The 17899-nt window shown below is 47.4% G+C and overlaps 1 protein-coding gene across 1 annotated transcript in view; it reads right to left on the minus strand.

The window, feature by feature from the left end:
• LOC132807074 (zinc finger protein 271-like) overlaps window positions 1-17899 on the minus strand; it is an 81989-nt gene that overhangs the window by 15189 nt on the left and 48901 nt on the right. Inside the window, exons 4-5 of the mRNA XM_060821376.1 lie at window positions 14080-14399; window positions 11203-11885 (exon numbers count right to left, since the gene is read on the minus strand). Coding sequence (XP_060677359.1) covers window positions 11203-11885; window positions 14080-14399 — 1003 coding nt within the window. The remainder of the gene's footprint in view (window positions 1-11202; window positions 11886-14079; window positions 14400-17899) is intronic.

Consider the following 17899-nt stretch of genomic DNA (forward strand, 5'->3'; position numbering starts at 1 on the left):
CTTGTTTCTCTTACCAAAGTGAATCACTTCACACTTAGCTACATTGGACTCCATTTGCCACCTTTCTGCCCAGCTCTGCAGCTTATCTATATCCCGCTGTAACCTGCCACATCGTCCCTCACTGTCAACAACGCCACTGACTTTCATATCATCCACAAACTTGCTCACCCAACCTTCTAGCCCCTCCTCCAGGTCATTTATAAAAATGACCAACAGCAATGGTCCCAAAACAGATCCTTGCGGAACACTGCTCGTAACTGCATTCCAAGATGAACCTTTACCATCAACTACTACCCTCTATCTTCTTCCAGCCAGCCAATTCCTAATCCAAACTTCCAACGCACCCTCAATGCCATACTTCCATAGTTTTTGCAGTAGCCTACCATGGGGAACCTTATCAAACGTCTTACTGAAATCCATATACACCACATCTACTGCTTTATCCTCGTCCACTTCCTTAGTCACCTTCTCAAAGAATTCAATAAGGTTTGTGAGGCACGACCTGCCCTTTACAAAACCATGCTGACTATCCTTGATCACATTATTCCTATCCAGATGTTCATAAATCCTATCCCTTACGATTCTCTCTAAGACTTTGCCCACAACAGAGGTAAGACTCACCGGCCTATAGTTACTAGGGTTATCCCTACTCCACCTGTTGAACAAGGGAACCACATTTGCTATCCTCCAGTCTTCTGGCACTATTCCTGTAGACAACGAGGACATAAAAATCAAGGCCAATGGCTCTGCAATCTCCTCCCTTGCTTCCCAGAGAATCCTAGGATAAATGCCATCAGGCCCAGGGGACTTATCTATATTCACCCTTTCCAGAATTTCCAACACCTCTTCCCTACATACCTCAAAGCCACCCATTCTAATTAATTGTGACTCAATATTCACATCGGCAACAATGTCCTGTTCCTGAGTGAATACTGACGAAAAGTATTCATTCAGTGTCTCCCCAATCTCTTCAGCCTCCACACACAACTTGCCCTACTATCCTTGACTGAACCTATTCCTACCCTAGTCATTCTTTTATTCCTGACATACCTATAGAAAGCCTTTGAAGTTTCCTAATCCTACCAACCAAGGACTTTTCATGTCCCCTCCTTGCTGCTCTTAGCTCTCTCTCTTCAGATTCTTCCTGGCTACCTTATAACTCTCAATCGCCCCAATTGAACCTTCACGCCTCATCTTTACATGGGCCGCCCTCTTCCCTTTAACAAGGGATTTCAATTCATTATTAAACTACGGCTTCCTCACACGACCCTTTCCTCCCTGCCTGACAGGTACATGCTTATCAAGGACACTCAATAGTTGCTCCTTGAACAAGCTCCACATATCAATTGCGCCCTTCCCTTGAAGCCTATTTTTCCAATCCATGCATCCTAAGTCATGCCTCACCGCATCATAATTTCCCTGTCCCCAGCTATAACTCTTGCCCTGCAGTGCACACTTATCCCTCTCCACCACTAGAGTAAAAGTCACCGAGTTGTGGTCACTGTCCCCAAAGTGCTCACCTACCTCCAATCCTAACACCTGGCCTGGTTTGTTACCCAGGACCAAATCCAGTATAGCCTCACCTCTTGTTGGCCTGTCTACATATTGTCAGGAAACCCTCCTGCACACATTGGACAAACACCGACCCATCTAACGTACTCGAGCTATAGCTTTCCCAGTCAATATCTGGGAAGTTAGTCCCCCATAACAACCACCCTACTACTTTCACTCTTCTCGCAATCCTTTCTTCTACATCTCTAGGACTATTAGGAGGCCTGTAGAAAACTCGTAACAGGGTGACCTCACCTTTCCTATTTCTAAACTCAGCCCAAACTACCTCAGATGGCGAGTCTTCATCCATCGTCCTTTCCACTGCTGTAATACTATCTTTGACAAACAATGCCACACCTCCCCCTCTTTTACCCCCACCTCTGACCCTACTAAAACATTTAAACCCTGGAACCTGCAACAGCCAATCCTGTCCCTGTTCTACCCATGGCTCCGTAATAGCCACAACATTGAACTCCCAGGTACCAACCCACGCTGCAAGTTCACCTACCTTATTTCGTATACTTCTCGCATTGAAGTATACACACTTCATGCCACCTTCCTGTTTACAGGCACCCGCCTTCGAGATTGATGCCATGTTCCTAACCTCCCTACACTCCAGGTCCTGCACCCTAAAGCTACAGTCTAGGTTCCCATGCCCCTGCAGAGTTAGCTTAAACCCCCCCAAAGAGCACTAGCAAACCTGCCCCAAAGGATACTGGTGCCCCTCAGGTTCAGGTGTAGATCATCATGTTTATAGAGGTCCCACCTTCCCCAGAAAGAACCCCAGTTATCCAGAAACCGGAATCCCTCCCTCCTGCACCATCCCTGTAGCCACACATTTAACTGTTCTCTCTCCCTATTCCTCGACTCTCTATCACGTGGCACGGGTAACAAACCAGAGACAACAACTCTGTTTGTTCTTACTCTGAGCTTCCAACCTAGCTCCCTGAAAGCCTGCTTAACATCCTCATCCCTCTTCCTACCTATGTTGTTGGTGCCAATGTGGACCACGATTCGGACTGCTCCCCATCAGGACCCGGAAAACACGATCAGAGACGTCACGTACCCTTGCACCTGGGAGGCAACATACCAAACGTGAGTCTCTCTCGCCCCCACAAAACCGCCTATCTGTGCCCTGAACTATCGAGTCCCCAATAACTATTGCTCTGCTCTTCTCCACCCTTCCCTTCTGAGCAACGGGGATAGGCTCCGTGCCAGAGGCCTGAACCCCATTGCTTACCCCTGGTAAGTCGTCCCATCCCACAAATATCCAAAATGGCATACTTGTTCTTGAGGGGAACGGCCGCAGGGGGTCCCTGCACTGGCTGCTTCCTCCCAGTCCCCCTCACTGTCACCGATCTGTCTGCAATCTTTGGAGTTACTACTTCCCTAAAGCTCCGATCTATGACCCCCCTCTGCCTCCCGAATGATCCGAAGTTCATCCAACTCCAGCTCCAGTTCCCTAACATGGTCTTGGAGGAGCTGGAGATGGGTGCACTTCCTGCAAGTGTAATCAGCAGGGATGACCATGGCATCCCTCACCTCATACATGTTGCAAGAGAAACATTGCACTGCCTTCGCTGCCATCCCTCTAAAAGTAACCTTTTATATAAAAAAACCTAGGTCTAAAGAATAGAACACGCAGAATGCAGCGCTTACCTGCTTACCACAACGGGTCTTATTATTAGGTTAGAGGAGGAGGGCGGGTGGGAGACACTACCTCTGTAGTGCCTCGGGTTCCTCTCCTGCGCGTTTTTATAGGGAAAAAACCTACCCAGGTAAGCTTGCGCTACACCAGCTTCTGGGTCCGCTCCATGCTTTTATTTAAAAAAAACTTTTAAATTTTTAGATTACTTATAGTTTAGATTACTTAGTGTGGAAACAGGCCCTTCGGCCCAACAAGTCCACACCGACCCACTGAAACGCAAGCCACCCATACCCCTACATTTACCCCTTGCCTAACACTAGGGGCAATTTAGCGTGGCCAATTCACCTGACCCGCACATCTTTGGACTGTGGGAGGAAACCGGAGCTCCCGGAGGAAACCCACGCAGACACGGGGAGAACGTGCAAACTCCACACAGTCAGTCGCCTGAGGCGGGAATTGAACCCGGGTCTCAGGCGCCGTGAGGCAGCAGTGCTAACCACTGTGCCGCCCAGAAATTTAAACCGTTAAACAATGTCACCGAGCCTTCAAGCAGCCACTGCCAAACAGCCCTTACCTGCTCCGCTGAGAGCACCTGCCAGCACCCAGCTCATATCCCTCCAACCCCTCCTATTCATATACCCATCCAACTGTCTTTTAAATTAGATTAGATTAGATTACTTAGTGTGGAAACAGGCCCTTCGGCCCAACAAGTCCACACCGACCCGCCGAAGCGCAACCCACTCTCCCTACATTTACCCCTGCCCCTAACACTACGGGCAATTTAGCATGGCCAATTCACCTGACCCGCACATCTTTGTGACTGTGGGAGGAAACCGGAGCACCCGGAGGAAACCCACGCAGACACGGGGAGAACGTGCAAACTCCACACAGTCAGTCGCCTGAGTCGGGAAATGTTGCAACTGTACCAGCCTCCACTACTCCCTCTGGCAGTTCATTCCATACACGTACCACCCTCTAGGTCTCGCCAAAGGAATTTGTGGAGGCTGGTACAATTGCAACATTTGCTGGATGGCTACATGAACAGGAAGGTTTAGGGTTAGAGGGGAAAGATAAGTATGTGGGCCAAATGGGTCACCAGATTAATTTAGGATATCAAGTCGTCACGGATCGAAGGGTTTGCTTCCACGCTCTACAACTCTGACTCTTTCTATACAATTGGAACCAATTCCACCAGACTAGAAAAAGGCCATTCACCCCTTACAGCCTGTCCTGAACTGTGCCCTAACTGCATGTACTTGCATGCAAGTTTCAGAAAGATTTCTGCAGCTTTTTTTTTCAAAAAAGACATGCGTTCAGACTTTAATGATGTTTCTGAATATATCATTTGAGAAATTCTCAATTTTAAAAATCAGCTATTTCTTGCACACCCGGTCTCCCAGCTACAGTCATCAATCTCCAGTCTCTTCAATATCCAGTCTCTTTCCACTTAGAAGGGCTTGATAAGTGATCAAAGACAAAGCACTTGGGGGGGGGGGGGGGGGGGGGGGGGAAGAAGAGAAGGGAGAGAAAATGGACAAGGAGACAGAGGGTGGGGCGTTAGAGAATGGGGAAATGGGGAGTGGGGGATAATGGAATGGTGGCAGAGGGTTCGGGGGAGAGAATGAGGGGATGCAGAGTGTGGGGAGAGAGAGAATGGGCGCGGGGGGGGGGGGGGGGGAGAATGGACGACGGAACAGAGGAAGGGTGGGGGGTGGGGGGGGAAGACAGTACAAATCCGACTTTCCCCAGGACTGCTATTAGTGTCCCATGAATTGGAACCCACTCCTCCCACAGTAGTTTTGGGACAATAATTTCTCAATATACATATGGCTAAGGCAGTAAAATCACATAATCCTGACAGGCCTTTTGGCCCATCGAATTCACACCGACCCTCCAAACAGCATCCTCACCCAGACTCTGCAATTGCCCAAGGCTAATCCACCCGAGGCTGCACATCACTTAGCATGGCCGATCCACCCTAAGCTGCAGATATTTCGATTGTGGGTGGACACCGGAGCACCCAGAGGTAATCCATGTAGACACAAGGGGCAGAATGTGCCAAAGTCCACACAGACAGTCCCCAGAGGATGGCATCGAACCCAGGTCCCTGGTGCTGGGAGGTTACCTTGCCCCCTTTACGCCCTGCCTTCCAGCTCCATCTCTGAGCCCAAGGTCCTCCATCACGCATTTGCCGTGGATCACAGCATCCAGTTCCTCCCACAATCTGCAAATGGAAAGACAAGTCCCACCCTGCCCTCTCCAATGTGTGCTGTGTAACTGCTTAACGGTTTCTCGTGGCTGAGCAGGAACTGTTAGCCAAGTTTAAAACACACAAGGATGGCCTCAACTGAGACCTGGGGTCCATGTCACACTACAAGTGACCCAACTACCACTCACACTCACTTGTGCATACCCTCTCAGATACACACCTACAGCTCTCACACTCACCCACACACTCTTACATGCTTACACTCCATCACACATACAATTTACCAAGCATGCACATACGCAAACAGTATTTCTCTTGTACGCACACACACATTATGGGGAGAATTTACATTTGCAGGCGTATTCTATTTTGCTCAAAAACGCAATCTACAGGCAGTCAATCTGTGTAGTATTTCATAAATTCCTACTTTGGAAATAAACCGGTCTGACTCACAATTGGGATACAGACAGACTCTATCCTCACACCTTTCATGCATTGTCTGAGCTGAGATGTCACTTTTTTTTTTAAAAACCTTAAGTTATCCCAAGAATGTGACTTGAGAAGTTCTGGGCTTTACATATTAATAAACGGTAACCTGCGATCCATTCTAAAAGATGAAAGACTTAACAGCAATCCAAGTTTGTTCAATATATAAATTTCAGTTGTATCCCACGTTGATCTTTTGCTGTAAATTCTGTGTCTTATGATCCTGCTCCACAGCTACCCGATGAAGGGGCAGTGCGCCGAAAGCTTGTGCTTATAATAAAGCTGTTGCACTTTGTGTGCTTTTTAAATCGGTTTCTGGTGAATACAGCCCACCCATCCAGCTGTGGAGAGTAAACTTTACAATGCCTACGAAATGAGGCAGAATCTGCAGGGGTGAAAAGTTTACAGTTTCTAATGATGCCAGCTCCTCAGTCACTGCTCCTTCTGATACACGACACTGGAAACAGTGCTGCAGGCTGAAGGAAACGAGCAGCTTTAAAAATACAAACCTTTCGGATCTCACAGCTTTCAATGTCTGAGTCTGACGGGAAGTTCAGGTAATAATTATTGCAAACCAACTTTGTTACATCTTCAGCTCTCCCCAGCTAAAAGGTGTACAAAACATAGCTTCTTTTTCCAACAGCTCCCCATCCCACTTGCTTTACTATTGATCAGCACTGAGTTGTCCCTTTGTAATTGGATCCTTGGCACAGCCTTCACCTGTAGCAAATATTGCCGGACTCAGCAATTTCAACCTACACACTGTATCCAGGTAAATTTCTCCCCGATCATTTGCCGGGGGAAGCAGTCAAGAGTCAACCACACTGCTGTGGGTCTGGAGTCACGTATAGGCCAGACCGGGTAAAGGATGCAGCTGGGATGACTGAGTGAATCCTCTCTCACAACGGCAGTTTCCTTCCCTAAAATGGGAAGGAGTGAATCAGATGGTTTTTGTCCCCGCCCCCCTCCCCCAAAAAATGGTTTTGTCATTAGATGCTGAACTCCAGATTTCTGACTGAATTCCAATTCCACAATCTGCCACAGTTGGATTCGAACCAGTGAATGCCCAGAACCGGGTTGATCGTCCAGTTGGTAATGGCATTTGGCCGTCACTCCTTCAATCCCCCTGCGATGGCACATGGACTCACTGGTGCCTCTGGAGGTGGGAGGAGCTGGTGAAGCACTAACAGCAGGTGAACGGCCTCTCCCCCAGTGTGGGTCTGCTGGTGTGTCCACAGGTTGCACATTAGACCGAGTACATTCCCACACTCTGGGCAGGTGAATGGCCTCTCCCCAATGATGACCTGCTAGCGCGTCAGGAGGGTGGAAGAATCAACAAATCCTTCCCGCACACAGAGCAGGTTCACAGTCTCTGGTGGTGTGATTTTGATGCCCCAAGCTGAAAAAAATCATCCAAGTGCCTTTCACAGTCAGTGCCCTGAATCTACCTCACTTGGGTATCTGTGCCTCAGTGTCCTTCCTGCCACACCAGTATCCAAAATCTCTCAAGCAGACAAAAACAAACATTTCTTCTCAATTGGAATGGCTGCTGATATTCAAGTCCCAATGAATCAAATGGCTCTGTCAGAAGTTCATGTATCACTTGCTTTCAGATTTCTTCCTACAAAAAAAAAGAAAAATTGCAAAATAAATGATCACTGTCAGTACAGTTAAAGAAACATAAGATAGGTGACAATGTGGGCGGCATGGTGGCACAGTGGTTAGCACTGCTGCCTCACAGCGCCTGAGAACCGGGTTCAATTCCCGCCTCAGGCGACTGACTGTGTGGAGTTTGCACACTCTCCCTGGGTCTGCGTGGGTTTCCTCCGGGTGCTCCGGTTTCCTCCCACAATCCAAAGATGTGCAGGTCAGGTGAATTGGCCATGCTAAATTGCCCGTAGTGTTAGGTAAGGGGTAAATGTAGGGGTATGGGTGGGTTGCGCTTCGGCGGGTCGGTGTGGACTTGTTGGGCCGAAGGGCCTGTTTCCATACTGTAAGTAATCTAATCTAATCCTGTAGATTGCCAGATACCTGCTGGTCACACATTATCCAGGACACAAAACCCTCACATAGCCATAAGTGTGTATGGAGGAAAACTTCATTTAGGTGACAATGACCTGGAACAAGCTGTGAGAAAGGTGCTGGAAGTGGAGCTGAATCATGGACATGTCAAGGCTACTTGAGAAAAGAAAGCCAGTAAAGTTGCTGAATGATTTCCTTCTGTCCTATTCAATGAAAAAAAGATGACAAGAAATACAGGACATAACTCCATTACTGCATTAGAAGGTGAAGAATAATAGCCATGAAGCTTTTACAACAGCCAACAATATCAGATATACACCACATGAAGCGACATACATTGCCATTTTATATTAATGAGCCAATCCCTTAAATGCTGCTCCATTCCATGAAAAACTACTCTTAATTGTGAGCATGTAAAAACAAGCAATCTTTTTCTAAGGTGCAAACTGTTTTCAAATAAATGTGCCAAACTGAGGGGAAAAAATGAAAATACTTTAAGAGGGGCAGAGGGCATCTGAACACCCTTGCAGAGTCTGCTCCCTCCCTGCAGTCACTCCAGTTGCCACAAGTGAACAGTGCTCTCCTTCTCTCCCTCTCCCAGAATTAAAAATCACACAACACCAGGTTCAAGTCCAACAGGTTTAATTGGAAGCACACTAGCTTTCGGAGCAATGCTCCTTCATCAGGTGGTTGTGGAGGGCTCGATCATAACAGAATTTATAGCAAAACTTTAGTGTGATGTAACTGAACTTATACAGTGAGAAATACCTTGATTGTCTGTTGAGTCTTTCATCTATTCAAATACCATAATAGTTTCACCTCATGTGTAAATCACAAAACTTTTTCTTTTAAAAAAGTTACAGCTAACCTGAAAATGCAACTTTAAAAAAGTTTTGTGATTTACACATGAAAGAAGTGAAACTATCATGGTATTTGAATAGATGAAAGACTCAACAGACAATCAAGGTATTTCTCAATGTATAAGATTAGATTAGATTACTTACAGTGTGGAAACAGGCCCTTCGGCCCAACAAGTCCACACCGACCCGCCAAAGCGAAACCCACCCATACCCCTACATTTGCCCCTTAGCTAACACTACAGGCAATTTAGCATGGCCAATTCACCTGACCCGCACATCTTTGGATTGTGGGAGGAAACCGGAGCACCCGGAGGAAACCCACGCAGACACGGGGAGAACATGCAAACTCCACACAGTCAGTTGCCTGAGGCGGGAACTGAACCCGGGTCTCTGACGCTGTGAGGCAGCAGTGCTAACCACTGTGCCGCCCACAAGTAAGTTCAGTTAAATCACACAGAATTTTTGCTATAAATTCTGTCCTCCACTATCACCTAGCTTTCGGAGCATCGCTCCTTCATCAGTGTGCTTCCAATTAAACCTGTTGGACTATAACCTGGTGTTCTGTGATTTTTAACTTTGTACACCCCAGTCCAACACCGGCATCTCCAAATCATGACTCCCAGAATGAGGAATGCAAAGGAGGAGACATTGCTTTGCTCTCGGATGTTCGTCAGAGGGAAGGAGTTTCACTTTGAAACCGACAGGGCTACCTCTGCGGTGTGATATCTATGGGATGGGTCAGGGCGGGGTACATCCTGAAGGAGCCAATAGAAGCCACGGTGCTGGCCGCTGACATCCCATGCTCCACACGGCTGTCCACCATTGGTCAGCCGCCCTGCATTGCACTAGACTATTGTTCTGGAATGTAATATTAATGGTTCTTTCATTTGTAAGTCTTTTCCATTCTCAAAATAGCTTTAATAGGTGCCATTTCAGCTCAGATAATGCATTGAAGGTGAGGTTAAAGTCTGTGTCCCAATGTTTTTACCCTACCCATACCCCTCATGATTTTATAAACCCCTAAGGTCACCCCTCAGCCTCCAGCACTCCAGGGAAAACAGCCCCAGCCTGTTCAGCCTCTCCCTGTAGCTCAAATCCTCCAACCCTGGCAACATCCTTGTAAATCTTTTCCAAACTCTTTCAAGTTTCACAACATCCCTTCCATTGGGAAGGGGATCAGAATTGTATGCAATATTCCAAAAGCGGCTGAACCAACATCGGTACAGCCACAACATGACCTCCAAACTCCTCTGGACATCTGGGAGCAAAGCAATGTCTCCCCCTTTCCATTCTTTGTCCTGGGGGTGGGGTGGAGTGGAGGAGGGAGGGGGAGGGGAACACTGTTCACTTGTAGCAAGGGAAGAGGGGGTGAGTCCAAAGGAAGGTGTTTAGGGCCTTTAGGCCCCTGTTAAATCTTTCCCTTCTCACCTTATACCTACACCCTCTAGTTTTGGACTCACCCACCCTGGGGAAACAATTGGGTATTCACCATATCCATGCCCCTCAGGATTTTATAAACCTCTATAAGGTCACCCCTCAACCTCTGATGCTCCAGAGAAAATTGCCCCAGCCCATTCATCCTCTCTCTTTACCTCAAACCCTCCATCCCTGGCAACATCTTTGTAAACTTTTTCTGAATTGTTTAAGTTTAAAACCCTTCCTGAAGCAGAGAGACTCGAGCAGAACACAGTATTCCAGAAGTGGCCTCACCAATTTGGGATATCCAGTCGGCATGGATGTGTTGGACTGAAAGGTCTACTTCTGTGCAGTTGAGTTCTGTGGCTGTATGGCAGGGATGTAACCCATCTCCACATTCCCTTCTTCCACGCTGCCACTTGTTGTGTGGCTCAGACCATGGGAACCTCAGTTGGTCACCAAACCTCAACAATGTCTAAATACCTTGGGGCATTTCTCACAAAAGCTACCAGGGTTGTAAGCCACCATCAGAAACTTTATTTTTCCCAATTGTCCAACCTTCAGCACTCGATGAACTTTCGCTGTTTCCCACGTAATCATCCTGACAGCCTCATTGGAAGGGAGAAACCGGAGCCAATCTTTACATGGGGTAGATTTTGTCACAGGCTCACAGCAAGTGAGGACTGCAGATACTAGAAAGTCAGTGTCAAAAAGTGTGGCGCTGGAACGTGATGAAGGGCTTGTGCCCAAAATGTCAACACTCCTGCCCCTAGGATGCTGCCTGACCTGCTGTGCTTCCTATAATGGCACACTTTCCAACCCAAATTCCTTCAAACATTTCAGGTATACACCTCTTGATGTCACTGCATGTTCCGAATCATTAAGGGTCTCTTAATAGATGCTCAACTGATCAGTGAATGGGTGCTCTCTTGAATACTAATACAAGTCACACCCACACAAAGGATTTAAAAATTCTCTACTTGGTGTGACTGGAGAGGTGTCTCAGCAGATGGGATGATCGACTGAAGGCCTTCCCACACACGGAGCAGGTAAATGGCCGCTGCCCAGTGTGAACCCACTGGTGTATCTGCAGGGCGGAGGAATCCGTGAAGCCCTTCCCGCAGATGGAGCAGGAGAATGGCCTCTCCCCGGTGTGAATGTGCTGGTGGGTCAGCAGGGCGGTCGAATGGGTGAAGCCCTTCCCACACACGGAGCAGATGAATGGCCTCTCCCCGGTGTGGACCCGCTTGTGTCTCTGCAGGCCACACGAATCAATGAAGCCCTTCCCGCAGACGGAGCAGGTGAACGGCCTCTCCCCGGTGTGAATGTGCTGGTGGGCCTGCAAAGTAGACAGCCGGGTGAAGCCCTTCCCACACTCTGAGCAGGTGAACGGCTTCTCCCCGGTGTGAACCCGCTGGTGGGTCACCAGGGTGGACAGCTGAACGAACGCCTTCCCGCACACTGAGCAGGTGAACGGCCTCTCCCCGGTGTGACCGCGGCGATGGGATTCGAGCAGACACGGGAATTTGAATTCCTTGCCACAGTCCCCACATTTCCACGGTTTCTCCATGACGTGGGAATCCTTGTCTCTCTCCAGCTTCGACAATCGGTTGGAAGACCACTCACACACGGAATGTCCCTTGCTGCTGCGAATGGGGTGTTGCCATTTCAGGCTGCGTAACTGGTTAAAGCTCTTCCCACAGTCAGTTCATTGGGACACTCTCACTCGGGTCTGGGCGCCTCAGTCTCTCTGATGTTTGAAACCTTGCAAAGCAGACAGAACAGAAGAGAAATAAAACATCGTGTGAGATTCAAAGACTGATGATATTCCTATGGCAATGAATCGATTGTCTCCATCAGATCGTGTTTTGCAGTTTCTGTCTGCAACTCCTTCCCTTCTCATATCCTGAGAAAGGTGATTATATAAACCATTACCATCTGCACAGGATAGAAATTCCAAACAGACAATCCTCGTTCCTGTGGAGCATTCTTTCTCCTCTTCTTCCCCCAAACGTGGGGATCTCCATGCACCAGTCTTCCTCCATTCTCACCCTGCTGTAGCTATTACTGTCCCCGCTCCAAATTCTCCTAAAAATACTGATTCACATCGACTGACAGATTTTTACTAGTCTCTTCCTGCCCTGGACACAGGTTGTAAGAGATTGGACCAGGAGTGGGCCATTCAGCTCATGGGCTTGCTCTGCAATTACACAAGATCATGTCTGTGCTGCTGTGGCCCTAACTTCATTTCCTGCCTGTTCTCCATAACCTTTTTTTCCCTAGTCACTCAAAATTTTCTTCAATTCAGCCTTGAATACATTCAAAGAGCCAACCTCTATTACTCCCTGTGAGGGAGCATTGCAAAAACTAACAAGAGAAAATATATTCCTCATTTCTGCCTGAAATGGGATACCTCTTATTTGTAATCTGAGTCGAGTTCCAGATTCCCTGACAAGGGAGCACTTTATCTGGATCTACCCTGACAAGCCCCATACCCACCTCCAAATTCTATTGGTTTAAATAAGGTCATCTCTCATTCTTCTAACGAGTCGGGAAGCTGCCTGACCTGCTGTGCTTTTCCAGCAACACACACTCAACTCACGTGCTTCTAAACCCCAGTGCAGAATTGGAAAGTTTACAGATGTGAAACTTGGAAATACTGTACACTGTTCTCTGCTACAATCTCTATGGCAAAGTGTTGACCAGAATCCACTTTAAGACCAATCATTGTCAGCATGCTTCTTGTGCAATATCAGCCCTTTTGAGATTTAGTATCTTCCAACCAGGCTGATCACAGCAAGATGCCAAGTTTCAACAGTGTGCCTTTGTTCAGCAAGGTTCAAGATTGAGGTTTGCGTCACATATAGACAGGGTGCTTAAAAAGGCGTTTGGAGGACACTCCGTCACTGCACAATCCTTTGGATGTCCAAGTTGGGACGTTATGTTGAGGTCCTGCAGAACATTGGTGAGGCCTCTTCTGGAACACTGTGTCCAGTTCTGGTCACCCAGTTTTAGGAAGGATATCAAGCTGGAGAGAATTCGGAAGAGATTTATCAGGATGTTGCCGGGTATGGAAGGTTTGAAGAAAGGCTGGGCCTTTCTTTCACTGGAAGGTATGTAGCGAGGCAAGAAGTTAAGAAAATAACGAGCGATATAGATTGAGTTAATGGTAGTTGTCTTTTCCCCAAGATGTGGGGATTACACATTTCTAATGTGAGAAGAGAGCAATCTAAAAAACACAAGGGCCAATTATTTTTTTTACACAGAGGGTGGTTGACGTGCAGAACCAACTTGCCGAGGAAGTGTAAGATGAGAGTACAATTACAACATTTAAAGAAGTTTGGAAAAGTAAGCGAATAGGAAAGGTTTGGAGGAATATGGGCCAGGAGTAGGCAGGTAGGGCAGGTTTAGTTTGGGATTATATTTGGCATGGTTTGGTTGGACCAAAGGATCTGTTTCCGTGCTGTGTGATTCTATGACTGTGACTCTATAACTGTACTGCCAAGCAACTAATTATAATTTGCTGTGCTGTTAAATGCGAACCATCTCTTGGGGGAAGCCCACCTCTTTAATTGAGAGCATTAACCAAACAAATGAATCTACCAAGTGAAGGAAGCAAAGCCTGTCAATGTCTTCAATACAGAGACAAAGCAAACCTTTCCAGAGTCTACCCCCATTCCTGAATTCATTTCATTCCCTTTTAGCAAGTCAACAATTGAACCCCAGAATGAAAAAAAATGAAAAAGGGGTGAGAAAAGAGAGTTATACTCACAGATATGTTGGACAAAGGAAGGATGTTACAGTCTGGGGTCAAGATCAATACTCCTTCAGAGAGAGAAGAGCATCAGCAGCTTCAGAAACTCACGGTCCAACTTCCGCATTCAGGCCATAGGCGAGCTCTGATTGGCAGGAGGTCCAGGCTCCTTCCGGTCCTCCTGAGATTCCCATTGGTCAATCTCCAGGCACGGCGGACAATAGGCTTGTGTGACGGTGTCAAGATACAGAGCGGTGCTGAAAAAGCGCAGCAGGTCAGGCAGCGGGAAACCCGACCTTTCGGGCAAAAGCCCTTTATTGGGGATGCGACGGAGGGCGGCTGGCCAATGGCGAACAAGCAGTTCGGAAAATGGGGCGTCACCAGCCGACACCGCGGTTCCTATTGGCTCCTTCAGGAGGTCTCCGCCCGCCATTGTGCACGTCAGATGCAGCCCTGTCAGTTTCAGAGTGAAGCTCCCTCCCTCTGGGCAACATCTGGGAGCAAAGCAATGTCTCTCCCTTTTCCATTCCTCATTCTGGGAGGGAGGGAGCTGTTCACCTGGAGCAACTGGAGTGAATCCAGGGAGGGAGCAGACTCTGCAAAGGTGCTCAGATGCTGTGTCCCTCTTCAAGGAATTTTTCATATTTTTTTCCCTCAGTTTGATATGTTTATTTGAATACAATTTGCAGCTTGGAAAACGATCGCTTCTTTCATCATTTTCACATTTAAAAGGGTAGTTTCTCATGGAACTGAACAGTATTTAATGGTTAGCACAGTAATATAAAATGTACATATGCGTTGTTTCATATGGTGTATGTCTGATATTATTCGCTGTTGGAAAAGCTTCATGGCTATTATTTTTCACAATCTAATGCAGTAATGGAGTTACGTCATCTTTTTCATTGAATAGGACAGAAGGAAATCATTCAGCAACTTTACTGGCTTTCTGTTCTCAAGCAGCCTTGACATTTCATTGTCATGTCCTTGATTCAGCTCCATTTCCAGCACCTTTGTAGGTAACTTGTTCCAGGTCATTGTCACCGAAATGACGTTTCCATGCATGATCCTCCATATACACTTAAGGTATCTGGCTGCATGAGGGTTTTCAGGTTTCTGTGTGCTGGATAATATGTGATCAGCAGGCATCAGGCAATCTACAGGAATTATCACCTATGTTATGTTTCTTTAACTGTACTGACAGTGATCACATATTTTGCTTTTTTTTTGCAGGAATCATGCAGAAAGAAATCTGAAAGCAAATGATACGTCAACTTCTGACAGAGCCACTTGTTTCATTGGGACCTGAATATCAGCAGCCATTCAAGTTGAGAATAAATGTTTTTGTTAGCTTGAGAGCTTTTGGATACTGGTGTGGCAGAAAGAGCATTGAGACATAGATACCCCAGTGAGGGAGATTGAGGGCACTAACTGTGAAAATCGTTTTACTCAGGTTGGGGGATAAAAATCACACCATCAGAGACCAGAGACTGTATTCCTGTTCTGTTTGTAGTTGCAGCTGACTGGCGAACCCAGAGCAATACAATGACACACCCCGCACCCCCATCCCACCCCCACACCCCCACACACAACACACACACAATGGAGAAATGTGGTGGTGTGGGGACTATGGGAAAGGATTCCCTTCCCCTTCGATGCTTGAAACCCACAAAAGCATTCACATTGGGTAGAGGTTGTTCATCTGCTCTTTGTGTGGGAAGAGATTCATCGAATCTTCGACCCTTCTGACCCACCAGCGGGTTCACACGGAGAGAGACTGTTAACCTGCCCCGAGTGCAGGAAAGGCTTCAGTCAGATGTGCAACCTGCCAATGCAACAGCCAGTCCACAGGGGAAAGAGGGCGTTAGTGCGCCCCGTGTGTGGGAGGGGGCTCAGTCAGGTGGGGAACCTGCAGACGGACCAACAGATCCACACAAGGGCGAAGCCAGTCACCTGCCCCTTGGGTGGGAAGGGATTCACTTGCTCGGCTGCGTTGCTGAATCACCAGCAGCTCCATATTGAGGAGAGGTCATTCACCTGCTCCGTGTGTGGGAAGGGATCGATTCTTCCGGCCTGCTGACCCACCAGCGGGGCCATCCCGGGGAGTGGCCGCTCACCTGCTGTCAGTGCCCAGCTCCACCCAGCCTGCGGAGGCACCAGTGAGTTGACGTGCCATCGCAGGGGGCTTGAAGGAGGGACGGCCCAGTGCCAACATTGACTGGACCATCAACCCAGTCCTGGGGGCTTCCGGATTCGGATCCCGCCGCGGCAGCATTGCAATTCAGTCAGAAATCTGGAGTTCAGAAGCTAATGATGAAACCATTTTAGGGTGGAAATGAAACCCTATCTGATTCACTCACGTCCTCTTTTGGGAAGGAAACTGCTGTTGCAGGAGAGGATTCACTCAGTCGTTCCAGCTGCATCCTTTACCCGGTCTGGCTTACACATAACTCTTGACACAGCAGTGTGGTTGACTACCCCTGCCCTGGCAAATGAGCGGGAGAAATACAGTGTATCGGCTGAAATAGCTGAGTGAGGCAATACTGCCTACAAGTTAAGGCTGTCCCAAGGATCCAATTACAAAGGGACAACTCAGTGCTGACCAATAGTAAAGCAAGTGGGGGTGGGTTGGATGGGTTGGGGAGTGAGTGCGCTTGGAGCTTGAGCTGTTTCAGATTTTTAAAAGCTCCTTTTTGAACGCCTTTTTGCCGGGGAGATTTGAAACTGTAACAAAGCTGGGTCCTCCTATTCCTTGGATGCTGCCTAACCTGCTGTGCTTTAACCAGCAACACATTTTCAACCACAATAAAAGCTCCCTGAACTTACTCTCGGACTCAGACGTTGAAATGTCTGGGATCCAATGGGTTTTTGTTTTAAAGCTGCTCATTTCTTTCAGCCTCCAGCGTTAAGTTTTCAATGTCTTTTATCAGAAGGAGCAGTGAATCAATTGCTAGTATCATTACAGACTGTTAAGTTGTTCATCTCTGCAGGTACTGCGTCATTTCATCAGCATTGCAACGTTTACTGGCAGCAACAGTGGGAGGTGGGGTTGTGCTTACTAGAAATAAAGTTAAAAATCACACAACACCAGGTTATAGTCAAACAGGTTTATTTGGAAGCACTAGTTTTCGATGCACTGCTCCTTCATGAGATAGCTATGGAGCAGTATCATAAAACACAGAATTTAAAGCAAAAGATTACAGAGTCATGCAACTGAAATGATATATTGAACAAACCTAGATTGTTGTTCCGTCTTTCACCTTTTAAATCGGGTTGCATGGTTCCGTTCATTAATATGTCAATCCCAGAACTTCATTTAAGACACATTCTTGAGATAATTTATGGGTCTATAAAAAGAGGTGACATCTCGCCCCACACAATGCATGAAAGATGTAAGGTTCGAGGCTGGCGCTTTCCCAATTTTGAGTCAGACTGGTTCCATTTCCCCAAGGTTTGTAAAATATTACATGGATTGACTGCCTGCGGATTGTGAGCTTTTTGAGCAAAGCAGAACGTATCTCCAAATATAATTCTGCAAATGCAAATTCACTTACATGTCTGTGTGTGTGCATGAGACAGAGAGTGTGTGCATGTGCATGAGAGAGGGTTTGTGTGTGTGCATGCTTGGCAAAGTGTGGGTTTGATGGATTATAAGCCTGTGAGAGGGCGCGTCTGTGGGTGAGAGTGTGGGGGATGTGTGTGCACCGGAGAGAGACCGTGTGTATGAGAGACGGTCCACATGAGTGCTTGATTATGTAAATGCATGTGTGTATGTGTGCTTGTGTGCATATAAGAGAATGCAGTGACTTGAGGTCACCTGTAGTGTGACATGAACCCAAGGTCCCGGTTGAGGCCACCCTCGTGAGTACTGAACTTGGCTATCAGCCTCTGCTCAGCCAGGAGAAACAAGTCAGCAGTTACACAGCACACATGGGGAGGGCAGGGTGGGACTTGTC

This window comes from Hemiscyllium ocellatum (genome assembly GCF_020745735.1).
Source record: "Hemiscyllium ocellatum isolate sHemOce1 chromosome 27 unlocalized genomic scaffold, sHemOce1.pat.X.cur. SUPER_27_unloc_1, whole genome shotgun sequence".
Taxonomy (NCBI): Eukaryota; Metazoa; Chordata; class Chondrichthyes; order Orectolobiformes; family Hemiscylliidae; genus Hemiscyllium; species Hemiscyllium ocellatum.